This window comes from Gossypium raimondii, chromosome 4 (assembly GCF_025698545.1).
Source record: "Gossypium raimondii isolate GPD5lz chromosome 4, ASM2569854v1, whole genome shotgun sequence".
Lineage (NCBI taxonomy): Eukaryota > Viridiplantae > Streptophyta > Magnoliopsida > Malvales > Malvaceae > Gossypium > Gossypium raimondii.
This window is the reverse complement of record NC_068568.1, coordinates 4,539,321-4,566,705: the sequence shown is the minus strand read 5'-3', so window position 1 is coordinate 4,566,705 and position 27,385 is coordinate 4,539,321. Positions and strand designations below refer to the sequence as shown.

The 27,385-nt window shown below is 32.1% G+C and overlaps 4 protein-coding genes across 10 annotated transcripts; 3 read left to right on the top strand and 1 right to left on the bottom strand.

Annotated features, from left to right (window-relative positions):
• The first annotated feature begins 8,806 nt into the window (after positions 1–8,806).
• LOC105780580 (uncharacterized) lies at positions 8,807–11,600 on the top strand. Its single transcript, XM_012604982.2, has 4 exons — positions 8,807–9,294; positions 10,547–10,630; positions 10,713–10,802; positions 11,162–11,600. Exons 1-4 carry the CDS (start codon positions 8,902–8,904, stop codon positions 11,420–11,422), a joined length of 828 nt encoding a protein of 275 aa, XP_012460436.1. The 5' UTR covers positions 8,807–8,901; the 3' UTR covers positions 11,423–11,600.
• Positions 11,601–12,314: 714 nt separating this feature from the next.
• Positions 12,315–14,297, top strand: LOC105780507 (FAD synthetase 2, chloroplastic). The gene is made up of 5 exons (XM_012604888.2): positions 12,315–12,695; positions 12,905–12,957; positions 13,043–13,178; positions 13,290–13,465; positions 13,577–14,297. The coding sequence occupies exons 1-5, from the start codon at positions 12,319–12,321 to the stop codon at positions 14,092–14,094; spliced, it is 1,260 nt and encodes a 419-aa protein (XP_012460342.1). The 5' UTR covers positions 12,315–12,318; the 3' UTR covers positions 14,095–14,297.
• A 3,166-nt stretch (positions 14,298–17,463) lies between these two features.
• On the top strand, positions 17,464–21,297 carry LOC105780338 (uncharacterized). Of its 3 annotated transcripts, XM_052629296.1 has the most exons (6): positions 17,464–17,611; positions 18,384–18,492; positions 18,678–19,562; positions 19,681–19,786; positions 20,389–20,594; positions 20,821–21,297. In XM_052629296.1, exons 3-6 carry the CDS (start codon positions 18,826–18,828, stop codon positions 21,086–21,088), a joined length of 1,317 nt encoding a protein of 438 aa, XP_052485256.1. In that variant the 5' UTR covers positions 17,464–17,611; positions 18,384–18,492; positions 18,678–18,825; the 3' UTR covers positions 21,089–21,297. The 3 variants fall into 3 exon arrangements, with proteins under 3 accessions (XP_052485256.1, XP_012460058.1, XP_052485257.1); XM_012604604.2 differs by lacking the exon at positions 17,464–17,611 and having other exon boundaries at positions 18,254–18,492; XM_052629297.1 differs by lacking the exons at positions 17,464–17,611; positions 18,384–18,492 and having other exon boundaries at positions 18,500–19,562.
• Positions 21,298–22,274: 977 nt separating this feature from the next.
• Positions 22,275–26,311, bottom strand: LOC105779902 (transcription factor SRM1). 5 transcript variants are annotated; one of them, XM_052629295.1, is made up of 5 exons: positions 26,114–26,311; positions 25,829–25,908; positions 25,098–25,228; positions 24,543–24,953; positions 22,275–23,133 (listed from the first exon to the last, which is right to left on the bottom strand). In XM_052629295.1, exons 4-5 carry the CDS (start codon positions 24,917–24,919, stop codon positions 22,644–22,646), a joined length of 867 nt encoding a protein of 288 aa, XP_052485255.1. In that variant the 5' UTR covers positions 24,920–24,953; positions 25,098–25,228; positions 25,829–25,908; positions 26,114–26,311; the 3' UTR covers positions 22,275–22,643. The 5 variants fall into 5 exon arrangements, with proteins under 5 accessions (XP_052485255.1, XP_012459342.1, XP_012459337.1 ...); XM_012603888.2 differs by lacking the exon at positions 25,829–25,908; XM_012603883.2 differs by lacking the exon at positions 26,114–26,311 and having other exon boundaries at positions 25,829–25,985.
• Positions 26,312–27,385: the final 1,074 nt, after the last annotated feature.

Below are 27,385 nucleotides of genomic sequence, written 5' to 3'. Positions count from 1 at the left end.
GATTAGGAATTAACTAGCGTACCAATCTAGAGATAGGATTTAGATCGATTGACCTCGTTTTTTATTTTTTTATTTTTTTAATGATTTATTTAATTGAATGTTCAGATCAACGAATTGATTATTTTAACATTTCGATTACTGGTCCAATTATGAAAACCTTGTATAAAACCCCTTTCCATCATATTATTAAATATTTATGGCATAATGTTTGAATATGTTAAATTGTATATCTCTGAATTTGCATGTTTCCGTTTTGTTTTGTTTGTGTATGAACATATGATGTTTGAATATGTTAAATTTTATATCTCTAAATTTGCTAGATTACCATGCATGTGACATTATTTGATTTGCGTTTGTTGAATTTGTGACATATTTGTTCTGCGAAGCATGGAATTTCATGGATTTTGATTTCTATTTTTGTACAAACTCATGTATTTGCATGTCATGTCACATTGCATGGGGCTGAGATAATATCGTAAGGAGGAAGCTCTGGCAATTTAATGATCTGCACTATCTAGTGGTTTAACCACATTTCTGTTCTGGCAGCTTGACTACATTTATGGTGGCTCGACCACAGATATCTGTTATGGCAGCTTAGCTGCAATATAGTGGCTTCACCACATATATCTGATCTAGCAATTTAACTAAAATTCTAGTGGCATTGTCCATAGTTATTTATTGGTGTGTTGGATGGATGAGTTTTGGGGAACTCTAATTTAGTGTGTAGCAAAGTTGGGTAGGAAGTTTTCTGAAAAATCTGCATTTTGTTTTTTGAAAATATTGCATTCACGTAATCATGCATGCACGATTTTTCCATGCAAGTTTGTTGAAATTCTCTGCAATGTTGATTGGTATTTATGTTATTTGTGTTTTTGTTTGGGTTTAGTTACACACTGAGCTTGTTAGCTCACTCTTCTGTATTGATCTTTTCAAGTAATCAGCTAATTTAGGATCGGACAGCATACGGGAGCTCAAATTGGTTTTCACATAAAATGGTTTGTTTTGGTTAATAAATTGATTTTCAAAAATTTTGGCTTTTGGATTAATCTCTTGGATTTAATGTTGGTTTTGGGTTTTTGTTACTTAGTTAAACTTATTTTGCATGATATATGTTATTCAGCAATCAATGCTAGGCTTCAAAATTAAACAAACTAAGATTTTTCCACTCCAAAAGTTCGATTTGAGTTTTACGAAAGTTAATAACATAAGTTCTAGAATATGCTCAATCGGCTGGATTAAACATTTTCACTTGTCAAAATCACAAGTTTCTAATATTAACTTCGAAATTTTCGGTTGCAAAGTTTTATTAAGAATTACAAGTTTTACGAAGCAAGTGACTTAAGGGTTATGTTTTCATAAAGCTGGGTTTTAGTTAACAATTAATAAGTTCACATAAACATTTTAAGAAATTACAAATTTTCTTGTCAAGGAATTGTGACGAGTTTTTATAAACATTGATTTTTTATTTCATAATAAGACACATTCAATAAAGTAGAATTTTTACGTACCAGTGTAACCTTCCAGATTTGCTTGTAACGTTTAGGCCAGGTTTAGGGTGTTATAATTCTGTTAAATATACGATTGCATGTTCAACATGCTTACTGTTCGGATTCTGTATTTGCATGCTATGTCACATTGCATGGGGTTGAGATAATATTTTAAGGAGAAAGTTTTGGCATTTTAATGATCTATATTATCTGGTGATTTAATCACATATCTGTTATGGCAGCTATACTGCAATATAGTGGCTTGACCACATATATCTGATCTGGTAGTTTAACTGCAACTTTGGTGGCATTATCCATAATTATCTATTGGTGTGCTTTTGGATAGACGAGTTCTGGAGAACTCAATTTGGTGTGTAGCGAAGTTGGGTAGGAAGTTTTCATAAAATTCTACATTATGTTTTCCGAAAATTTTGCATTGACATAACAATGAATGCACAATTTTGCCCATTTGAATTTGATGAAATTCTCTGCGATGTTTTAATCTGTTTATTATGTTATCTGTGTTTTTGTTTGATTTAAGTTACACATTGAGCTTTATAGCTTACCCCTTTTCATTTCACCATTTCATATAATTGACAGAATTAGGAATGGGCGACATTTGGGAACTCGGATTTGTTTTCTCGCATAAAATAATTTAAATTATTAATAATTAAAATATTCTAGACTTTTGATTTTTGACTAATTTTGGATTAATTTCACTTCCAAGTTTTTGTGGTGGGTTTTTGTTATTTAGTTAAAGGTTTCTGCATGAATTTTGTTAATTAAAATAGATGTTTGGTTTTCAAAATTTAGCAATTGTAAATGAGTTTAATGAAAGTTTCAGAATATGCTCAATCGGCAAAATTATACATTTTCACTTATCGAAACCACAGTTTTTAAATTATCAACTCCAAAAGTTCCGCTGCAAAGCTAAGTATCAAATTAAGAGTTTTTCCGTAAAATAAATAATTTTTGCACATGATTTTCTAAAGAAAAATATATAAGATTATTGCCAAAAATAATATTTTCAAATCACATGATTTCCAAAGATAGCTTTTAGTTTGGGTTTTCAAACGAAAAGTTTAATACCTCAAGATCTGGCCATAACGACTAGGCAGGGTTTGGGGTGTTACACCAAGTTTGATCAAGTAATGTCGATTGAGTCTTAGGGCTAGTTTAGCATTACTTTTGAGAAATGATTTTAAAAAGTAATGTGGAAAAGTGATTTTGAGAACTATCTTTGAAAAGTTTGGTTTAAGATTTAAGTATTTAGTATTGCTGGCAAAAAGTGCTTTTGAGAAATAAAATGTCTATTTTAGACTTGGTGTTATAAAGTAATAAATATGCATTTAAATAATGTTCAAATTAGTTAATATTATGATATCTTAGTAAGAATATAAAAATAATTTATTATAATTTATTTTAATATTTTAATATATGAAATATAAATTTTAAATATTTTAAAAATTAATATTAATTATTCATAAAATTTAATTGAATATATAAACTATATTTTAAATAATAAAATATAACCAATAAAATTTAAAAATATAATATTATATATATATAAAGTAAATTTTAACAGGAAAATAATTACATACAAAATATAAATATTATATAAAATATATTATAAGGGTTAAAACTATCATTTGGTCCAAAAGCAATTTTATCAATAGCAAAAGCTAAAAGAAATGTTTTTACCTTTAGGTTCAAAAGCACTTCTACTCCACAAGTTGTTTGTTTAGCCTTGCTTCTTGCTTGAAAAGTGCTTTTGACCCCAAAAGCACTTTTGAAAAGTAATGCTAAATAACACATTAGCTCAATTGGTATGAGCATTGTTGTCAATGCAGGAGGATGTGGGTTTGAATGCGTTGAAGCGCATTATCCTCATATTTATGTGTTGGGGAGGAGCTATAGACAGTTCTAGACATTGTGTCAAAAAGAACAGATATAATTAGAACCTATAATAAGATTGTTCAAAAAAAATTTTAATCAAGTGATTGGGATGTTCCATCACAATATGGCATTTTGATTTCGATGCATTACATAATTATATATTTATGTTATTCTTTTTTTCGTTTTGGAGACACTCTTTGTTGTTATGTAGCGATATTCAATCTCGATTAAACATGGACTCAAGTTAGGTCAAATCCTTAAAGAAAGGATAAAGCTCTTCAAATGCAATTTTATTTATCAACAAGACTTAAACTCAAAATATTACTTAAAGAGTATTGAGTTCTTTATCACTTAATCCAATAGGAATTAGTTATGTTAGTTCTTTTTTTTTTCTTTGTTAAAGTATTTGGCATGTCCCTATATTATAGTCTCAGTAGGGTGAGTTCAGTTCGATTCGATGGAATTTTTGAATTGTTCTTAATAATTCAATTCGGTACGGCTCAATTCAGTTCGAAATTTTTCATATTAATTTTTTATTTTGGGTTTCTGAACTTATTTTGACAAAAATGTGGCTTGTTTTATGGATTTTGAAAATTATTTAATAAATTTTCAAATTTTTACATAAATATTTCTAAAAATAATAATTTTTGAAGTAAATAAAAATAATCAATAATTCTTATATGAATTTTTAAAATTATATTAAAATTTCAATTTAAACTCACTATTTTAAAAACAAAATATTTATTTTACATCATAAAAAGTTTAAATTAATTGTTAGTTAAATAAAATAGAATTTGGTTCAATTTGGTTAACCACATTTTTAACTTGTATGCTATTAACCGTCAAAACACCTCGGTTTAAGTTAATTTCTCGTTTTTTCTTGTTCAGCCCTAGGATCGGTTTAAATTAATTTATATACCATTAAATGGATCACTTTAGTCTTTATACTAGTAAAAATCAAATAAAACAAAATTAACTTTTTTTTAAAATGCCTTCATTGTTTAACAAAATTAATATTTTAAAGCTTTTATAGATATCCAAATTAAGTATTTTATTTAGAGTTGAATTGTAAATGAAAGAAAATTAATCTTCATATCATTTTTTAAAATAGTTAATGTTAACCCCATTAAAATTTAGTCTTATTTTATTCTTTTTATTAATACAGAGAATAAATTAATCTATTAATAGTAGAGAGACTGATTTGAACTCATCCATATAATAACAGGACCTGACTGATACTTTTACCTTCTTTTTTTTATATATAAATGCTTAGAACTATCCATAGTTCCAAACCCTAAAATAGGAGGACAAACGCACTTAAACCTGAATCCTCCTATATTGATAATAATGTTGATTCCAACCGAACTAAAACCTAGTTGATAATTTTACCATATTTTTAAATTAATGCTAATAATAATGGTTGTTGCTTTCTTTTAGGTAAGCCCGAGACTGCTAAGTAAATAATAAAAAAAATGGACGATAATAACAAGACAATCGTTTTCAAAGGGATGGAAGGTGAAATCATGAATGCTCACAAAACTTTTTAAGTCCACCGCTAACGTGATGCCAATGGAGGAGGGAAGCTTGGTGACGGCTCTGATTCTATCAAGTACGGCAAATTTTTGACCAATTGGTTTAAGAATGTCGATACTTGTCTTCTCAATGTCTAATTAAGTAATTAAGAAAACAACATATATCAATAATTTAATAATATGTCTCGTTCTTAAATAAATTAAAATAAATTATATGAATGAATTATCATAGTAAAAAAGAACTTTAATATTTTATAGTAGTTGATTAAGCTTTAGTTTAGTTAGCATTGTTGTAATCGCAACAATAAAGAGATTGTGAGTTTAAATGCGTTTATGAAATCACATGTTTTATGCATTTGTCTTATTGCTAATGTTTATGATGATAATTAACGTAAGTACCTTTGCTTCGTGAATGAATTGTGATAAAACACAACAAATAAACAAAACTAAACACTAAATTTGAAAAGTGAGACGGTTTTAAATATTGAACTCCAAGCTTGACTCTATTTCAAATCAATCTAATCTTTTTACCCATTTTTTTTAAAACTTAATATTTTTATCTAAACTCTCCTAAATATCAAATAAACCTTTAAGCTTGAAAGGATCATCGAGTCGGATCTTTATATCACCATATTGAAATAAGATTCCCTATAGTCATCCACTCATTTCGTATATCAATGTCTCTTTCAAATTTGAAGCTTTTAATAGAAAGTTAACAATTAATCAAGCCTCTAAAATATAATTTTGTTCGAAGCTTTTAACTGATCGTTAACTTATGGCACAATGGTTAACGTATAATTTGATGTGGAAAAATGTTTTTTTTTTTTTTAAATCGCACCTCATAGACAATTTGGTTTGACTCATAAACATCTCTAATCCGAATAAGAATCTCATGGTTTCCATTCTCTCAGTATACACTAGAATTAAAAGAAAACAAATATTGAAGTTCCTTTGGGAAAAGCTGAAAGGAATAATAAAAGGATAAAAAGCTAAGTCCATGCCATTGTTCTCCAATGTTCATCGAATCATCATCATCATATCAGTTGTTGATACAGGAGCACCAAACCCTGAATTTATTTTACTTATTTTATTATCCAAATTTGGTTGTTTTATCACTTGGTAGAGGCAAACCAGTCCTCTATATAAGGCAGTCCCTCTATGCACAACAGTCATCGCCATCAACCCCAAGTTTGATTTAAGTTAGTTTCTTAGTTTCCCTAGAAGTTAAGCATGGCTCAAATTAAGAGGATGGAGTGCCAACTCGAGATCAAGTCCTCAGCTGATAAGTTCTTTGATGCCTACAAGACCAAAGCCCAGCTTATGCCAAAAATGGCCAATCAAGTCGTTAGAGATGTAAAACTTGTTGAGGGTAGTGGTTGGGATTCCGAGGTTCGGTTAGACAATGGTATTTTGTTGCCGGAGGTAAGCTTATCAACACAAATATGTAAAACTATGGTTATCAAGATCGGACTAATTAGATTAGGAATTAGTCGACGTACTTTAAAACCTTCAACAAAACCCCTTTCCATCACATTTTTAAATATTTATGTTAGTCTCTCTTTTCTTTTCTTTTCTTTTCTTTTCTTTTTTGAGATTTTTCAGAATCCGATAATCATTTCAAACCTCGACTAAAATTTAGATTCGAGTTGGGTAAGACCCTTAAACGAGGTGCAAAACTCTCTTCATGCAATTTTCCCTATCCACGAGACTTGAACCTGAAACCTTATTTAAGAGGTGTTTGATTCCTTACTACTCAAACCAAACGAGTTAGTTATGTTAGTTACATGGATTAATTAGCATATTATATTCAAAAAAATACCATTAGTTGTTTAACCAATTTTTTTTTATTTGGAGCTAAATTGCAAAGGAAAGAAAATTAATTTTCAAACCGTAAATATTAACTCTATTAAAAAACTTTTTAAAAAATAAAAATGATTTAAAATATTAATTTGATAAATAAAATATTTTTTAAAAGCCCACAAAACTTAAAAGCTTATTCAAATTTCGTTTTTCATTTTTATTTTATAAATATTAATTTAGTTGTTATACCTCTAGTCTTGTTCACTAGTATTTGTCAAATTTGTTGAGTGTTGGGAACCACATCTATCCACAATCACTGACACCAATAACCCTTACTCTGAACCCCTTGATTTTCACATCTTCCGTTGTTGCGCCATCAAATTATGAATTAGTTGTGGAGTTGTCAACATAGCCTTCCACCTACTCGGCCTCTAAAACCTCATCCTCGCCTATATATCCCTAATCATGCCGCATCCTCAAACTCAACATATTCTCTAGGCAACAACCTAAAGACTTCGATTCTTACCCTTTTTAACCTCATGCTATAGTTTTTGACCCAACATGAATATGGTGGTCGTTAATGTTGAAAAAAAGGAAAAAGTTGCTTAAGTTTTCTTCATGGTTTCTTCCCTTAATTTGTTTTATTTATAAAATTACTATTTTAATAAATAAATGTCATGTTAGAAAATAAGAAAATTAGATATTTATTTATAAATATTTTTATAACTTTATATGTATTTTATTTAAAAAGAACTTTTAAATATAGTTTTATTTTTAAAATTTTTAAAAGTATTAATTTCTAAAATCAATATTAAATTGATAGGATGTGTAAAATTATTGGTTGCATTTATTGATTTTTTTATAATTAAGATCAAATTGATAGAATCTCTAAATATTGGAGTGATAATTTTGTTATTATACCAATAAAAAAGGCCAAATCAACATTCCATTTGAGATTTATAAAATTTATAAAAATAGAAATAAACTAATAGTTGAATGACTATTTATAAAATTTACCCACATTTTTTCCAAAGATAAAACAGTTATCGTTTAATTCTCAGTAACCCTAAAATCCCCAAGCTTCTCTTCTTCTAACACAGTGACATCACTAATTTAAACAAGGGTAAACTAAGCTACAAGTCACTCAACTATTGCTCTCTCTTTTTTTGTCACTCAACTATCAATTTTTTTAATTTGTTCATTTAACTAATTGAGATTCTTTTTTTGGTCCCTTTCCATTAAGTGCCGTTGATGGGTGGGTGAATTGGCAGTTAAAAAATCGATATAATAACACATTTAACCCTTAACTTTTATATATTATATCAATTTAATCATAATTTTAAAAATAATCCTAAAAATTTGCAAATAATTTCAATTTGATCCTCAAAATTTACCTTTCTTCTTCCACTTGTCCCACCGCCACTATCATTGTTGCCTCCACCTCCACTTTCACCTTTCTCCTGTTTGGTTTATACAGAGTTATGTGGAGCCTCACCCCACTTGGGGACAGAGTGGCATAAACAGTAAATTAATAACAATATTAATATCTCAGCAATTAGAAGATTGCAATTGATTGTTAATTTATTGCCCAACTGTAAGAAACAACCTTTTCCAATTTTCTTTATTTATTATAAAGCAGGGTCATCTTCATAATCAGTTGCCCCACTTGGAGGAGGAGGTGGAGGTATCGACGGTAGTGGCGATGGGGAAGCGAAAGAGGAAGGTAAATTTTGAGGATCAAATTGAGATTAGTTGTAAATTTTGAGGGTTAATTTTTTAAAATTGTAAATAAATTGACATAAAATGTAAAAATTGAGAGCTAAATTTATTGTTATATTGATTTTTCAATTGCCATGTTACCCTCCTGTCAATCGCACTTAACGAAAATGGACAAAAGAGAACAATCTCAATTAGTTGAGTGACCAAATTTAATAAATTGATAGTTAGGTGACCAAAAGAGAAAAGGGGCAATAGTTGGGTGACCAAATTAAAAAAATTGGTAGTTGGGTGACCAAAAAAGAAAAGGACAATAGTTGGCTGACCTATGTTGTAGTTTACCCTTTAAATCAAAATTTCCCACAAGCTAGATCACTTTTTTATGAAACGAAACCCTAGATCACTACCGTAACACATGATCAAAATTTCCCAATTCGATTGAAAGCCCCGAAACCCTAACATTTTTTGCAATGATTAGAAGAATACTCCCTTCAATATCCTCAGTTTCTTCTCATTTCCTCAAGACCAAACCCATCTGCAGCCCATCACCACTCCACCATTTCCATTCCCTGCAATCTCTCCAATGTTCCAACCCCATTAACAAAAATGGGTCATTATGGTTTCAGGGTATTAGGTCTTATAGTCTTTTGAGCTTGAATGATCTGAGAGACAATGTTCCCAGAAAACAGAAGACGAGGAAAGGGAGAGGGATTGGGTCTGGTAAAGGAAAAACGGCTGGGAGAGGACATAAAGGACAGAAAGCTAGAGGTAATGGCAAGTTGGGATTTGAAGGAGGGCAGACCCCTATGCGGCGGCGTTTGCCTAAACGCGGCTTTAAGAACCCTTTCAGCCTCACTTTTCAGGTACCATTTTTCTTTATTTTTTCTTAGATATTTTGTAAATCTGAAGGGATTCTTTTCTTTCTAGAAGTTTTCTTTCGTTGCATTTATATGAAGTATATGTTGAATTAATGTCCCCTTTCTCATGGCTTATGTGTTATGTTTATTTGATACTGAAAATATGCAATTTCAAATATATATGTATATATGTAAATGATGGAATTTCCTATATGGATGGTAACTAGTGAATTTGTAAGTGAAATGCAAGTTCTTGCCTTAGTCCATTTTGTGGGGAGAAAGTATTAAGAGTAGAAAACATGCGCATTATTATGGTTGTTCCTTGCTACAGTGTTTCTCTTGACTTGTGTATTATGTTTATTTGAAGAAAGGGAATTGTATGTAAATGTTGAAGTTTGCTAATTGGTTGGTAACTAGTGAATTTGTGAGTGAAATGCTAGTTCTTGCTTTCTCCTTCTTTGGGGGAATGAATTAAGAGTAGAAAACATGGCACATTATCATGGTTGTTCCTTGCTACTCTTTTCTACTTGGCCAAAAGATGAAAATGAATCAGCTAGACCAGGATTTCTACACACTTTATCAATCCGCACCTCAATGCGATTGCATGTTGAACTTATTTTACTCATAAGTTAGAAAGGAAGGAGAATTATTTTCTCATAGTTTTCGCATTTTGAGGTTTGATCTATCATTGCTGCTGGATATTGGGATATGTATTTTGATTCTCCTATAACCATCTTACGAGCTGATGTTTCTTTGGGTTATTTGTTACTTTTAAAAAAGTTTTCTTTTCTTTTTTAATCCTTTGTGCAAACTCATATATAGAGGCCCAACATAATTGAAGTTCTAAAGGGAAATGTGCTATTATACTGTTGCCAGTTGATATCTCCAATATGGTATCATGTGAGATGGAAATTTATGTATTGATTATCTTGAATGCTTGTAGTCAGCTTTGCCGTGGGTGATGTTCATTTTACATTTCTTTTAGTCCATGGAGGTTTCTATCTTGTTTAGCTACTTTAACACTACCTTTTTAAGGAATAAATAAGTTAGAATTTCCGTTCTGTACTTTTTTGGCATTGAGAATTAATTCTTGTGTTGATGTTCATGACAACGAGAAAATTTGCGTACTAATTTTTTTTTTACTTCTTGTAAGGTTAGCGCATTCGTTCAAAATTTTTGGTTGTAGTTGTATTTCGTTTTTTATTTGAGCTTTTTCTCTTCACTTGTTAAATTACTTGTACATTCGTTTTTCCGGCAGCCGGTAGGATTGGGAAAAATTGCCAACCTTATAAATGCTGGGAAGATAGATTCTCATGAATTGATCACGATGAAGACACTCAAGGTAGAGTTAACTCTTGCTCTGATATTCGAAGTTAAATCACCTTTTAAGGGTAATGTTCGCATTAATTATTGCTGTTACACAGGATGCTGGGGCCATCGGGAAACAGATAGAGGATGGAGTAAGGTTGATGGGTCGTGGTGCTGAACAGATCAAATGGCCAATTCATCTCGAGGTAAAAGCTTTGACTTAAATCGTTCATGTTACACTGCTGACTTGTCATTTCTTCTTCTTAGCCCTTTTCGAATTAACTTATGTTGGTTTAGAATAATTAAAAGAACCGCGCATCATCTAATGTATTTATTAATTCTACTTGCACATTATCTTTTATAGGTTTTACTTTCGGATAGATCAATCACACTTATAGACTTCTAATCTTTTACTAGTGTTTTTCGGGTGCTAGTTAAATATGTTCTGTGATGTTGAATTGAGTGAACCTTTAGATTCCGTGTGTCGATTCATTATGCGTGTGTTTCCTTTTCTTGATTGATTGGAACCGGGAAAAGGAGTCGATCTGACTGTTGAAATTTACAGGTATCAAGGGTGACTGTTAGAGCAAAGGAAGCAGTCGAAACTGCGGGTGGATCTGTGAGGAGAGTTCATTATAACAAATTAGGGTTGAGAGCTTTGCTCAAACCCGAGTGGTTTGAAAAGAAGGGTAGGTTGTTGCCAAAACCAGCCAGGCCTCCTCCGAAATTGAAGGATAAAGTTGACAGCATTGGCCGCCTGCCTGCTCCAACAAAACCTATCCTGTTTTTCACTGAAGAGGAGCCAGCTACCTCTCCTGCTTTGTAGACAGATGCTCAGTTTGTTGGTTGAACAGCAAGATTGATATTCATAATGAGTTATTTTGCGATCAGATTTTGTTTTCTCGGACTCATAGTGTTGCGGATTTTCCGTGTTTCAGAGGAAACTAATCAATACATGCAATCCCTTTCCATGTCAAGAAAATAAGTAAAAAAATTTCTTTGCACTCGGTTTGATCCGCATCAATCTTTGACTTGTGTTTCACACTTGATTCAGAACCTGGAAAACGCAAGTTCATCTCCATGATTCTTATCCATTTGAATCTGGCTGCCTGATCTCTCTCCTTGTGATCGAACTTGGTGGTTACATCCGGTGCAAGAGACGATGAACTTGTGAATGGAATTTCATCTTTGTTCTGTGAAAAATTCTAATGTAGCTGAAATTACAGGGCGTATTGCAGCATCACAAGCAAACTTAAAAGAACGGAATATGAAATATAGGAAGAATAATTATGAATCTCGAAAAGATTAATATTTATAGATCATAAAATAGAGGATACATAGATCATACAAAAAATCTATATATTTATATTATATGTATAAACTTTCTAGTCTTACAATTATACTAACCAATTGGAGGATATTATACACTTACGAACATTTGCATCAATTATTACAACTATAATCGATTCAACTATTAATTTAATTTATCATAAAATCTATAAATTATAAAATTAAATTAAATATTTAAATTCTGGACAAGTGATTTTATATCGATTCAATCTTCTTTCAATTTGTTAATATCATAAGTTTCGGATTTAATTGATTGGTGTAATTCGATTCAGATGTTGATGAAAATTTAGAAATATTTTTCGTTGAAATTAATTAAATAAGACAAATATCAGAAAATAGCCTAAAATAAAATCAGTAACGGTGTAAAGCGCAATGCCGCAAAAGCCCTACCCGTTGCTACTTACTGTTACTTCATCTTCTTCAGTACGATGTAGTTTTGCCGCAAAACACATCCTACACTTTGTTTATTTATTTATTTTAACAATAATAACAATAAAAGTTCGACAAAAAATGTTGGCTTGTGGCGGCTCTCGCATCTCTCATCAAAATTTGGGTTCACGATTTTGCTCCACCGGAATCTTTCACCTCTCTTCTTTCACGGTTAAACCTCCCTCCTACGCTACCGCCACCGTCGCCGCGATTGTTGATAATAATTCTCATAATCCTCGATTTCATCCTCGATTTGTTTCTTCCTCTAGTCTTCAATCCAAATCCCCCGGCGACATTCCTTTTCCCCCCGTCTCCTTCAGGTTCCCTTTTTTCTTTTACTTTTTTAACAAGTAATTTCAACTTCTCTGGTGTACATAATTTTAGCAGTTTGCTTTAATCTCTTTTTTTTTCAATCAATTTAATTAAATGGGTGTTCAAATTTGACGTAGGGTTCCTTTTTTATTTGAATTGGTTGTATTAGTTTTTTTGTTTTTCGAAGCATCTAAATAAATTTTATTTTTGTGTAAAGCCAACGAGAAGACGAGCATGAGAAGCCCTCTGAAGCACTATCCTCAGTGGCAGGTTTCTTTTCATGTTTTTCTCCACTTCTATTTTACCATAACTCATATTTTTGTGTTAGTATACTTATGTCATTTGTTGATATTAGGAGGGATAGTGGCATTGGGAAAATTTGATGCTCTTCACATTGGTCATAGAGAACTTGCAATTCAAGCATCAAAGGTTGGAACCCCATACCTTTTGTCATTTGTAGGAATGGCTGAAGTTCTTGGTTGGGACCCTAGGTAAAGTTAATATAAATACACATATACATGCATATAATGTTTGTGTAATGCTGTAAAGCTTTTTGTCTATTTTCGTTTCGTTACACTGAAGCCTAGTATGGTTTTGGACAGGCCACCCGTAGTTGCACAATGTGATCGTGAGCGTGTTCTTTCCTCTTGGGCTCCATATTGTGGTAATGTGGCTCCCAAGGAATTCCAGGTACAGTTTATGAGCGTTAGGCATCTTAGTCCGAGGCAGTTTGTAGAGAAGTTAGCGAGGGAGCTCGGAGTTTGTGGAGTTGTGGCAGGTATACTAAAAGCTATATCAACTCTTAGGATTTTGTTTATCTCGATATTATCGAGTAAAAGCTTGATCCGGATAATTTGAAATAGGTCGTTTCGATGGCTAATTGTCACAGGTGAAAACTATCGCTTTGGCTATAAAGCTGCTGGTGATGCCTCAGAATTGGTGAGACTCTGTGATGAGTTTGGTATGGGTGCTTACATAATAAATTCTGTCATGGACAGGCACCAAGATGCAAGAAATATGAACCGTTTAGATTTAAAAGACAGGGGACAAGTATCATCTACCCGTGTTCGGCAGGCTTTAGCTGAAGGTGACATGAAATACGTGTCAGAGCTTCTAGGCCGCCCGCATCGTTTATTATTGACGATTAAAGACTGGGAAAGCTTAACTAGTACTAGCAGTACACAAAGGATGTCAGCACCAAGATCTTCTTTGCTAAATCTACCACCAAAAGATGGTTTTTACGAGAACTGTTCTCTTTTATTTGGAGAACAAAATGCAGTAACATGTAGAGTGTCTATCGACACATCGCATATCCATCTAGAGATGGATCGGGTAGATTTTTGTGATAATGACTATTCTCAAAAATCACAGGTCTTGGGTATTGAATTTGGTGAATTAAAGAGTTAATTTCGCTTAGTTCATTTCAGGAAAGTACTTGATGGGTGAGAACTCTCAGCCAGGTTTAAGAGCAATTACCATATACGTATATCCCCCATATGAGAGGATCTGTATTTCTTTATCAGTTAAATCATTGAATATAGGATTCATATCAAATTTGTTATGGTGGAAATGAATTATGTTTTCCTCTCGCAGGAACTGCTTTCATTCAATCATATTGATTAGTTAGCTGACTCGAAATTATTTCTGAATTTGTATTGGCTTTGAAGGACCTCATCTATCGGTACCTTCACAGTATAGGTGAGTGCGTGTGAATCTTTAAATTTATTGCTTGGTTTTTGTTTCTAATGAATCTTTCAGTATGCTTTCAGTCAATTGATGGTTTGAAGGAACGAAAAGCAAGTTCATGGATGACGTATAACTTTTACGGGTAAAGTTGGGAAACCATATATATCCTGTAGTTTACTTCTGGTCTTCAGAACTAGCCTTGTTTTCATTTGTTCTTGAGAACATTATTTATTTATAGGTTGGTAATCGGCTTCGAAAGTTCTTAGGCTTTATTGATTCACTTTAAGTATATAGTTTACTCGAGAATGGAGTATTTGAAAGTTAATTTAGAATTTGTGTTGATTAGTTCTTGTGAACAAGTCTGCTCTTTATGCTTGTTCAATATGCTTATGCATGCATTTATTTGTTCGTGTTGCTGATAAAACAGCATGGAGTTTGTTACTTATAAGTCATCTTTTGCTCTTAAGAGTAAATGACATTGTTATTACTATCATTGAACCACAAGTGAAGTGACACAGTACTTATATTCAAGTCTTTATTTGACATCAATTTTGGGTTTAATTTTTGGACCCCTTATCCTTACCCCCTTATAGCCCAAACGCAGTCGATAAATATTAGGGTAAATTACATTAGTAGTCACTCTTATTTTTTGGTCATCCAACTATGAAAAGTTACAAAATGGTCACCTAATTATGTTTTTTTTTTCTTTTTTGGTTACCAAACTATGAAAAGTTACAAAATAATCACTCAACTATGTTTTTTTTTTCTTTTTTGATCATGAGTGTGTAAGTAAAAATGAAAACATCCAAAAATCCAAGATAGTTGGGTGATTAAAGAAAAGATAAAACTAAATAATTAGGTGACCATTTTGTAATTTTTCATAATTTAGTAATTGAAAAGAAAAAATAATACTGTAATTAGATGACTACTAATGTAGGGTACCCTAGATACTATGATGTCAAACACATGCATGTTCAGTATTTAGCTGATTTCGAGCACCTTAACTGTTAAACATCCTTGGTTTTGGTCATTTGTGGCACATTTTTAATCATTCTCGAAGACAATACAAATATAACAATTATGACATAAATGGTACAGCGAATATAAGAATCATTCAAGTTTCATTTCTCTACATCTGCCATGTAGGGACCAAATGTCAATCAAAAGAATTCAAAGCAGAATTGGGAAAAAAAATGACATTAAAGAAACAGTATGGCATCCACTGCTCTTACTTAAACCTGTAAAATTTTAGGTTTGTTTTTATGGTATCGGTTTGGCTTAACTTAAAAAATGGGTTTAAAATTTTGCTTAAATTTAGTTTAAATAAAAAAAATTAAATCTAAGCTTGGCCCGGCCTATTTGTATAAAAATTTATATTGTCTAAAATCGTAGCAAATTTAATAATAAAGCAAGAATTATACAATATTCAAATAATAAAAATAAAATAGTAGCAATATAATAACAAAATGACATCAAAATAGCAGCAAACAATAACAAAACAGCAGTAAATAGTAGTGAAAAAAATTAAGTAAATTCAGATCGGGACTAAGCAAAAATTCTTGCTCAAAACTTAGCCTCTTTAGAAAAAGAGTATTATTTTTTTGTCCAAATCAATTTTTAAATATATATTTTATCTAAATCCTTCCACTTTTCAAATCTAAACGAAAAACTCAACCCAAATGTATGGTAATTTATAGATCAGGAACCTTAGCCTTTTTTTCCCTCTTTCTCGATAATTTCATGTATGAATATGTTGTAATGCAGGGAATATAAATTTTAATCAAATATAAAGAAAATGGTATAAATTTCATTTACCAATAATTAGATACTTATTCTTTGTCTATTAAAGAAAACATTAGTATAGTCATAGATTATCACAATACTAATAATAACTTTAATTTATTACACCAATTTTTTTAATATTTTACAAGTAATGATGAGTAGATTTTTCTAATTAAAATATAGGTAAAAGGACTTCTCCTATCTTTTTAATTTTGATATTGATTAAATTGGTCATTCTCAAAAAGAATTAGAAAATTTAATCTTTGTCAATTTCAGTGAACATTTAAGGACAATTAATCCCAACATTAATATCTTTTGTCAATTGTGCATAATTTTGATTGGTATAGTAACAAATTTAGCCCTTAAATTTACATTTTCGATAATTTTGTCTTGATGTAACAAGTTTAGTTTCCAACATTTGTGTAAATGTGTAAATGTTGAGGTTAAATTTGTTCTTATATCAATCAAAATTATGTACAATTGATGAAGACATTAACGTTGTGATTAATTATCCTTAATTGCTCACTTTCAAAGCTGACAATGATTAATTATTCAGAAGTTTTAAGGGTTCAATTTTCTCAATTTTAAAATTGAAAAAGATTGAAAAGATATAAGAATATATTTTTAAGGGTAACTATCAAAATAGTCACTTTTGTTTCCCTTAGGTTACATTTTAGTCATTTATGTTTGAAATGTTATGTTTTAGTCACTTCTGTTAACGTGTTGTAACATTTTAGTCACTAAGTCGTTAATTGCTATTAACGGTGTAACGGTAAGCTGGCATGGCACGTTAAATCATCATTTCAAACAAAAAATTTAGGTTAAATCATACAATTGATCCCCACATTTTTTTGTTTTAGAATAATTTTTTTCTTTTACGTTCTTTTAACTTTTCCTCTCTTTTTTTTTTCAATTCTCTTCTACTTCTCCATCTATTTTCCTTCTTTCTCCATCTCTTTTAACATAAAAGAGAAAAATTAAATTGCTCAAAACGAAAAACATATAAAGACCAATTGTATAATTTAACCTACAATTTTTGTTTGATATGATTATTTAACGTGCCATGTCAGCTTACCGTTACACCATTAACGACAATTAACATTCAATGATTAAAATGTTATAATATGATAACGTAACATTTCAAACATAAGTGATTAAAATGTAATCCGAAAAAATAAAAGTGACTATTTTAATAGTTTACTTAGTTTTAATATATTTTTTATTGGATATATTCCTAATTTGCATCAATTATCTTTTTAATTGAGAGCGTAGAAATTATGGGGAAAAAAAGGAAAAAGAAAAACAACAAATATTACAGAGAGAGGGGGCGCATTATTTCCGTCACGAAAATCGAAACCCAAACCGCAAAAATCTTCTATTCTTTTGATTAAAATAAGTTTAAATACCAAGCAATCTAAAATCGCCTTTACCATCTTCAACCCTTTCAGAGTTTCAGGTGACTTTTTTATCCTTCTCTCGCTCTCTTGTCTTCTTCTTGAAATCCTCATCTTAATCCAAATCTGTATAGTATTTTCCATGGCCTGCATTTCTTTTTTCATGATTTAGGGTTGCATTTGATTTCTCAATCATCGTAAACATATTCTCTCTTCGCGTTTCGATTTCCATCGTTTCATTTGTTTTTTTTTTTTGTGTGTGTGAATTCGTCTGGCAATTTGAAAAACCCTTTCAACTTTCTTTTTTAAAATCATTGAATAATGAACGATTAATACGGTTATTCGTGTTCTTGGTGGTAACTGAGTTGTGGCCGAGTTGACTCGGTTGCCGTTTTTTCACTTTCACAGGTCTTCCCTTTTTCTTATTTTTTGTTAGTTGTAATTTTGACCGCGTCACTTTACATCCAATGATTCATGATTCTTTCCTTTAGGTCACTGCGTATATTTAATTTGATTTTCCTATATTACCCCTAACCTAACTTTTCTATATGGAAATCCCTTTCCCTATCTTTTTAGGGGTCCAAAAACAAGGGAACCAACAGGGCAAAAGGGTCATTCAATACATGATCAATCCCTGTCGTGCAGTTTTGAACAAAAGGCACGTGGCATTCAATTAGTGGATATATTTTTGAGCAGGATGATTCTGCAAAACACCTTAAGCACGCGCTGTTTTTTTTAAATTATATAACAATTAATTATTATAACGACTTTCATGTTTTGTGGCTCTCTATTTCTTTTTGGTTGAATGAAAAAAATTTCCTTTTCTTGCTGTAGGAGACTACAAAGGAGGGTTCTTTGGTCGGTGTTTGATATTGTTCGGGCTGTCAATGTCCATTCTTTGACAGCCCGATTCTTTCTCAAACCCCTTTTTAATTTACACAAGGTAAGAATAGGAAAAGAATATACAGCAATAGCCATCGAATATGCCATTGCTTTGACAAGTGCCAACCTTGGCTTTTGCTTATTTGCTTCTTCACAACATTTTCTTGCTTTTTTTTTTCACGTTTCTTATTTATCTATTTGATTCAATTTCTTGGGGTCATAAATGGGTTCTCTTTATTTTCGCAGGTGATCCTTGTTTTTGTTTTTCTTTTGTTTTTAGGCTTTCTGGGTATTGATCAGGTTGAGTTTTTTTATGAGTTTTGGATTGGGTTTTTAATGTTTGTTTGAGGGCTGGTTCATATTGGTATGATAGTTCGTCTTTTGGGTTTTCAATATGGGTTCCTTGTCAGGAATCATTCAACGTCCTCTAGCAGCCGCTGCTGCGGTGGCCGTGGCTTCGGTCTCTGCCGATTTTAGTGTTAAGCTTCCATCGTGGGATACTTGTTCAACCTCTGAACAAATTCGAACTTCAACATCTAGTTCCTTACCAGAGCCCAAGTCCTCATTTGTGGATCATATATCAGCTTCTAAGCTTGCAAACTTCTCTTTTGTTACTAGAATCCGAGTGCCTATCCCTAGTGTTAAGTTTCCGGTTCCAAATTCAGCCCGGGATTTTGTTCCCAAAAGCTCTTCTTTTGCTTCATCTCCGTTGCTGGTTAATTTATATCAGTCAGCTGAGTTATCTAAAGCATCAAAGCCTGTTGCATTTAAACACAATATCCCTACCTCAGCCCCTGATGTTTTATACAGATGGCATTTGCCAGAGCCATCTGCCATTGATGTTTCTGGGAACTCTGATTGTTCGACAGCTAAGTCTCGCACAGCTGTAGTCTTATTAGGATGGTTGGGGTCTAAGCAGAAACATCTCAAGAAATATGCAGATTGGTATACCTCCAGAGGCTATCATGTCATTACCTTCACCTTTCCAATGATTGATATTATCAATTATCAAGATGGTGGGAAAGCTGAGAAGGACGTCGACATGCTTGTTAATCACTTGGCTGATTGGTTGGAAGAGGAGTATGGGGAAAACCTGGTTTTTCACACTTTTAGCAATACTGGCTGGTTAACGTGAGTTTTCACTCAGATAACTACATTTTTTTTTTTTGCATGTATTCATTAGGAACAATTTGATTTCTGTTGTTTGTGCTAATTATCTGAACTGATTTTTGGGCTGGAATTGTTACAGATATGGAGTTATTCTTGAGAAGTTTCAGAAGCAGGATCCTTCCTTAATGGGAAGGATAAGAGGTTGCATTGTGGATTCAGCCCCTGTTGCAGCCCTTGACCCTCAGGTAAACGATGTTTGAAGGTGTTTTACATACATAATTGACTTGGCTAACAAACATTATCTTACCGATGTAAAGTAGATGCATGGTGGTAGAGTTTTATGTTATAACTTTCTCAATTCTAGTAATATTCTAGTCTATCAATAAAATGGTAGTTATAAGCTATTTGAGAATGGGAATTTATTTATATCAAAATGCAAAATAGGTTATGGTCATTGACCAGTCTACGCTTTAATGTTGATAAGTTTCTAGTGTCCCTTTATCATGCTTTGCATTTAGGTGGATGTTCCCAAGTAAAAGCATATTGTACAATTGTTGGTGATCATCTAGTACTGTGATACATTAGTTCTTCTTGATTCTGTTTTGTACCATTATATCATTGGTAGTTCTCATAGAAACCAAAAACTACTTTATGCCTGATTTGTCCATACATTGTCAATGTTTTTTACAAGAAATTTGGACATTGGCATTGGCCGGAACATATTGTAGATTATATGTTTATTCATTCTTCTGGAGTTCTTTATTTCTTTTGCTTTTAAGTTTGGAGTTCATGTTTCTGATCAATACACTGGAAATGCTTATTGGCTTTTGTTTTTCGAATTTTTCAGGTCTGGGCTTCAGGTTTCTCAGCCGCTTTTCTGAAGAAACATAGTGTTGCAACAAAAGGATTTCCAGGATCAGTTGAACCTGGTATGGGGACGTTAGTCGGCAAAAAAGAAGTCTCAGAACCGAAGCCTGCACTAACTGAAGCTGCTTTGCTGGTGGTCCTGGAGAAGTTCTTTGGGGTGGTTTTGAATTTTCCTGGTGTTAACAGGTAGTAATAATAATCTCCTCAAAAATTGGTAGCGAAGGAATGAATATTTCACTATTTCTAATTCCACATCTGATGTTTGGTTCATTCAAAAAGCGTTTCATTAGGCCAGAATTATCAATATTTTCATTCCGGGAAGAAGTATGCCTGATACAAATACTTACGATCCTAGCCGGAATAACCTTTCCGCATTATATCTAACATGACTCCATCTCATTTCATCTTGCAGGAGGCTTTCCAATGTATTAGGCTTGCTGTCATCTGGACAACCTAACTGTCCGCAGTTATATATCTATAGTTCTGCAGATCGAGTCATCCCTGCCAAACGGGTGGAATCGTTTATCGAGGAGCAGAAGAGATCCGGGCATGAGGTTCGGGCATGCAACTTCGTGTCCACACCTCATGTTGATCATTTTAGAAATGACCCAAAACTGTATACAAGTCAGCTCAGCCGGTTTTTGGAGGACTGTGTGCATACTTGTTGCAAAGATTCTTAAGTATCACCATCGAAGTACTGACTAATAACCCATATTCATAGACAAGGTGGCATTAGGGGAGGAATAATAAACCCATAAATTTTTATATGAAAATTCATTCATTCATAAAGTACTCTCCTGGTCAAATACTACACATACTCTTCTTCTTTTGCCTTAGGGAATTGTTTTTGTAAAGACAAGCTACTTTTATCATATTTGAATTTCCATAACATCTTTTTATTTTTGGTATAAAATTTAAGTATCTTGAAAATACTTTAATATGCTAAATCATAATAATTTAACATAGAAATGAATTAATCATAACAATTTATAGTTAGGATTCAAAGATTTAAGAGTGAGAACGAATGAGGTAAGCAACTTACCCTCTTTCATACAATATTTTTTCTCCTCAAACTCGACATAGTCTTGTCAGTTCAACATTATCAGTTCTAGAAAGCCATGTGGCTCTTGTCCGACTCTTTGGTTCATTTATTATTATTTTGTAATGATTGGTTTAATATTTTGAGGTATATGACTCCAGATTCTACTTTAGTTTTCATATCATTTCAGTTAATGATATTGAATCTATACTAGTTTGGGTATTATTTTTATTCTTTATATTATTGGAATAAAAATCATATAATTACTTAATTAATTTATTTTAATTAAACTTATTTTAAATTTTTATATTTTAAATGGAGCATTTTTACTAAAAAAGTGAATGTAAGTACGAGTAAATATGGTAATTGCTTTACTCACTCCATCCCGTCCAACTATTTAATATACTATTTTGCTCTTGTATATATATAGCTATTACAATGGTAAAGTTGTAAAAATTTGTTAAAAAAATAACTCATGTCTTATTTTCTTTTTAAATAAAAATCATGTTTAAGTATTCACTTGCTTTTAAAAAGATTGAAATATTGAAAATAACTAAAAATTTAAAGTGGAGAGGGATGAGATAAAGAAAAAGCAACATTCATGTAGTGATAAGGTGATTTTCAAAATTATACATACGGGTCGTGAGACAAAGCATCTCAACTATAGAGTGATGATAGATTAACATCTTCTCCAATCCCACTCAATTACCATCCTATTAACAAATTTGTCCATGTAATAAAAAATATATTTAAATATATGAGACATTTAAAACTTCATTAAAAAAGTTTGAGATATACAAATACAATACATCGAAAAAGAGAGCATATTCGAATAACTTTCCTGATATAATAATGCATCGACCAAGTTTTTTTTATACAACATTTTTTCCCATAAAATTCCTAAGCATCCACTAAGTCTAATACTTATGGTTGCACTGAAAAAAAAAAGGTGCCAAAATGGTGTCCTACCCATAAATCTGCCACATTTTACATTTTCATTTTTCATAGTTTCTTATAAAAAAAATACATGTAAATTCTCTCCCTATGGCTTATTTTAGATTAAATAAATGACAGACATAACTTGTGCTTGCAATTAAGCAACTCTTATTCAGGCTAAAATGGAAAACAGTGTGACCTAATATCAGCACAAGCAAAAGTAGCCTTCTTTGTACATTTTGTAGCTAAACATCATCGTATTACCTATGAGCAGCTGTATGCGGCATAGGGTATGTCACGGGTGCACCTGGAACCACTGCTCCTGGTAATGTAGCTCTGACTCCGTAAGCCATATGTGCCGGAGCAGGAAGGTTCACTGGCGTGCCAACTGCTGAGATGAGGGGACCTCCTATTGGTTGCCCCATAGTTGGAACTCCATGCACACTGATACAGGGTGGTGCAACAGAATGTCCGGGCGGCTGTTTGGTTGATTTTGCTGCAGAACCCCCGGATGCGGTGCCGTTTGATTGACCGGTGATCGGACCTTGGGGTGCTGAAACATCCCCATTGCCAACACTGGTAATGTCATGGATGCTAGATCGCCTTCTATCTTTGTTCATTGAGTTCAATCTAATGAAATATTTTTGAGCGTGACTTGCTACTTGTGTTGGCGTTCTTGTGACCACAAAGTTCCGGGATATGCTTCGCCAGTCACCTTTCCCATATTTATCCAGACCAAGAAGAAATAACCTGTTTTTCAAGATTAAAATAAATAAATAAATACAGTGACTAAACACACCGTCAAAATCATAATATTACAAGCTTATTGGTCAAACTAATATCAAAAGACGTCTCACATTCAAGGATAAGTATAAACAGTATTGAAATGAAGATAGAGTAAATCCCACAGCTGTTTACATTGGGGGAAACCTCAATTAGTTTTAAGCTGGATATGGATAGATGTTTGACACAGGTATGTTCAATTTTTTTTCGTATTTGGAGGGTCATACACGATACTCATGTCTGAATATGTGTCTGACACAAATTCTGATGACAAGTTCAATGTTCAAAAGCCACACATGCAACCCATAGTTATCTCAAGCTGTTCAAAATTACAGCAGTATTTAGAAACCTAATCACTTAACACAAAATTGACTTAATCTAAGCATTAACTCAGCCAAAGTGCAACTCAGGATTATTCGAGCCTAGACAGCCCCAGAAAACTAGCATATCTATGAAAGCCTAATGTGTATTTAAATATTACCAATGTCTATATGATAAGAATTTGTCTCTTCAGATATACCTTAATAGAGCCACTACAGGGAACATTTAACTCCAATCACCCTACATACATTTTCACAACCTTCAAAAAGGCTAACTGTTACTGATAATAGATCAAAAAGGAGGGGGTACTTTAATTGTAGCATATTAAAGCATGGAACCTACCTTTTCCTTCCTATCCGAATCTTCCAAATAATCTCTCAGCATATATCAGTTAAAACTTCAATGGGATCCCCTAAATGGCTCTCCCGATCTCAAACTTTCCAAGGCCTCGTAGAAACAACTCCTAAAGAAGATTGTGCAAGTTAAGGGAGGGCCTCCGGGAAGTCGTTTTAACAGTGTTACAAAACCAGAGCCCATGAGAGTTGCACTACCATGAGTGCCCATGTTAATTCGAAATCTACAACGTTATGACAAGCTACTGACAACATCACCATACCATAACAAGTAGTCCATAAGTTAAGATTTATGATCAGTTTGTCTTTGTTTGTTCCCTTTCTTTTAAAGCAAGATCTCTCTTCCATGTTCCCTTCGGTTATTTCACATCGTTTCCAGATATATTATTCATTTATTGGCCTTTCACAGATACCAATGACTTCAAATGCATGTAGAGCTTCCTTAACAACAGTCATCAAATAGAATTTTTACTGGTAAAAAGTAAATTTTGGGAACTTTCTAAAAGGAATCAAGGATTCTAAATATGAAAAGGACAGGAGAATCCAAGACAACCAATACATGACAAGCACACCTAGTATAAAAACTAAGTACTAAAGTTCTACAAGGAAAAGTAACTTAATCAAGATTCTTCTAAAGGCAAATAATCAATCTAAAATGAAAACAGAAAAATAAAGAATTTTAAACCATTAAAAGTTATTCACCTGTGCTCATCCTCTGTCCAAGCAATCCCCTTCCGACGTTCTTGATCTGACCTTGAATTCTTACTCCCATGATTTGACTCACTGTTACAATTCCCTGAATGGCTGCTCCCCTTCTTACCAGCTCCTTCATCAGCTGCTGAACTCTCGGAAGAATTATATGGCGGCAGAGGCACACAACCAGATTCAATCCGGTTAACATCATCCTCTAGAAGCTCATAGTGTTCTTTAATCTCTTCCAAAGTTTTTCCAGGTACATTAGCTGCAATTTTCTCCCATCGATCTGAAAAGTCCTCAGGATAAGATGCAAGAGCATTCTCAAATGCCTTATCTTGCTCCCTACTCCACTTGGAGCTGCTATCGGCTTCCTCCACGGTCATCAAAGCTTGTCAAATCAGCTATCCAGAATATCACCTGCAGGAAGAAAGAACCGAATTCACCAAAAGCCAAAATTACTATAGCCTGTAATCCATCTCCAAAAGGTCTTGGAATACTTAAGTTAAAGGGAAGCAGGGATGTCAAGTAAATGAGATATGCAAGAACAGAGAAAAAAAATACCCAGAAAAAGCCAAGGAAGCTTAACCCGAGCTCGAAGTCCAAGAAAATTCAGAAAGCCCCAGAAAGTATGTGAAGAATTCAATAATGTTTTGCTCAACGATTCAAAAATTGGACTTTTGTGGATTGCTGACCTATTGATGAATGAAAAGGCAACAAAGTGTTCAAACAAAGAAAAATATCTCAAAACCATAAAATCTAAGATAACATATGGCAATTCAAGACATTATTTAAAAAAAAGGAAATTAATATGTGAATTCAACAATAACATGATTAGGGTTTTCGATTGCGAAATATATGAAAGGGACAATGCAAAAACCAAATTAAAAAAAAAAATCCAGAAAGTCTATGCATATAGACTGAGAATTTAAATTGCCATTTCTAAATTCAACAAAAATCTCTGCAAACTAAAAACTTGTTTGATAACAACAGCTTTAACAACACAAAACCACATAACAAAACTATCCTCTTTCACTTCAGTTCACTCATTCACTATTTTCCAATACTAATTAATCAATCGAAAGAATTACCATGAATCTAGTTCAAATCAGAACCAAAAATGAAAATCAAATAGAAAACTGAAAAGTGAAAACCCAGAATTTCATCTAGTAAAATAAAATAACCCTACCACTACCATAAAGGTTTCTTCAGAAATATCTGGTAATTTAATTCTTATTCAAGATACCTACACAGTAACTTCAAGAATTTAACTCAAAAAATAAAAAAAAACTTACCTCAGCTTTGTTGTCTCCTTATTTAAACCTAAAAAGTGTTCACAACAACAGTAGAAAACGCCATAAAAATGAAAGACCACCTACAACTCATAGAAATGGCACTATCAAGATACGGACACTTTAACCCAATATAAAATAAACTCTTTTTCTTTCATTCTAATTATATAGCAGCAGTAAAAATTTTAGCTAGAAGAAAACAAAAAATGGTTTAAAAGGGAAAAAAAAAAGCTTTAAAAAAGGCATAATTATTGAGAAATTTACAAAGGGTAGACAAAGAAATTATACATGATGGTGATGGGTTCTTATGAAATATCCAGAAAGATGCAGAAATGGTAATTGGTCCATCACCTCCATGAGATTACTGGCATAGAAATTGCCTCACAATGGAATCTGCAATTCCCATTAATATCTGACAAAGAAAATTGGGTTTTTTTCCTTTTATTTTCTGTCTTTTTTCTTCCCTTTTCTGAGACACCAAACAACCAAAAACAAATTTAGGTGTCAGCAATAACCATAAACAGTTGCAGAGCATCTATAATGATTTGACTATAAAATCATTACTTTTTCCATTGTGGTGTTCTTGCATAGTGACAAACTTTAAAAGAAAAAATCAAAGCAAAATTTGAAACTTTGCCAAAGTGTAAAAAAAGAGAAAAATTAGTCAAAATGCAATGAATGAGCAGTTGAGTAATTTGGACCTGTTTTGTTAATTACTTTTAAATAGTTTTTATTATAGTAATTTTTAAAAAATTACTGTAATAAAATTACTTTGACATGTTGAATTTAATATTTTTATGATTTTGAATATGTAATTCTCACATTTCAGGAAAAAAATATTATTTGTTCATTTATTATGAAAAATAGTTTTATTTATGATTTCAACCTAAATTATTTCTATTTTGGCATTTAAACTATTATTTTCATCTCAATTCGTCTAAAAATTATCTGTGTCTTATAAAGAATGTGACACGTGTTATGTTTTTATTGGAAACTTTTATTTTGGGATAAACTAGAATGAAAATAATAATTCAAGTTTTAAAATGAAAAAATTAAATACCAAAGTTAAAATATTCGAAGGTTTTTTATTTAGAAAATTGATTATTTTTTGTTAATGAGATCTTGACATTGTTCACGGATGTTGAGGTCTTGAATCTTCAAGTACTCGAGTTCAAGTTCTATCGTACGCAATTCTCATGTGTATGTATTATCTAATTATATTTCAAGTATAATTACAACTACAATCATGATTGCGGTACAAATTTCTAAATAGTTATTATCGAATTAACCATTACAAAACACGATTGAATCGATGATTTGTAATAATATTTAGACCTATATCAAAATAAATTTTATCGAATCTACACATGATGTTTTAATATATCGAGAATCCTAATATTTTAAAATACTTAAAGTCCCGATACTATTAAGCTAAGACCTTTTGCCTTCATTTTAATAATTTTCTGAACTCCTCTCAATGAAAAATTGATATTTTGGAATTGTGCATTAAATCTATTTATTCAAATAAATCAATACAAAATCTAATTTTTCCCTTTAGTC

Bases quoted from the DNA above. Each gene is read 5' to 3' on its own strand.
- LOC105780580 (XM_012604982.2), top strand. From the start codon at position 8,902: ATGATTAGAAGAATACTCCCTTCAATATCCTCAGTTTCTTCTCATTTC. The intron at 10,631-10,712 runs GTAGAGTTAACT...GCTGTTACACAG, and splicing joins TCACGATGAAGACACTCAAG to GATGCTGGGGCCATCGGGAA. The intron at 10,803-11,161 runs GTAAAAGCTTTG...TGAAATTTACAG, and splicing joins AATGGCCAATTCATCTCGAG to GTATCAAGGGTGACTGTTAG.
- LOC105780507 (XM_012604888.2), top strand. From the start codon at position 12,319: ATGCCGCAAAAGCCCTACCCGTTGCTACTTACTGTTACTTCATCTTCT. The intron at 12,696-12,904 runs GTTCCCTTTTTT...TTTTGTGTAAAG, and splicing joins TTTCCCCCCGTCTCCTTCAG to CCAACGAGAAGACGAGCATG. The intron at 13,466-13,576 runs GTATACTAAAAG...TAATTGTCACAG, and splicing joins AGTTTGTGGAGTTGTGGCAG to GTGAAAACTATCGCTTTGGC.
- LOC105780338 (XM_052629296.1), top strand. From the start codon at position 18,826: ATGGGTTCCTTGTCAGGAATCATTCAACGTCCTCTAGCAGCCGCTGCT. The intron at 19,563-19,680 runs GTGAGTTTTCAC...GAATTGTTACAG, and splicing joins AGCAATACTGGCTGGTTAAC to ATATGGAGTTATTCTTGAGA. The intron at 20,595-20,820 runs GTAGTAATAATA...TTCATCTTGCAG, and splicing joins AATTTTCCTGGTGTTAACAG to GAGGCTTTCCAATGTATTAG.
- LOC105779902 (XM_052629295.1), bottom strand. From the start codon at position 24,919: ATGACCGTGGAGGAAGCCGATAGCAGCTCCAAGTGGAGTAGGGAGCAA. The intron at 23,134-24,542 runs GTGAATAACTTT...CTTGAAAAACAG, and splicing joins TGGACAGAGGATGAGCACAG to GTTATTTCTTCTTGGTCTGG.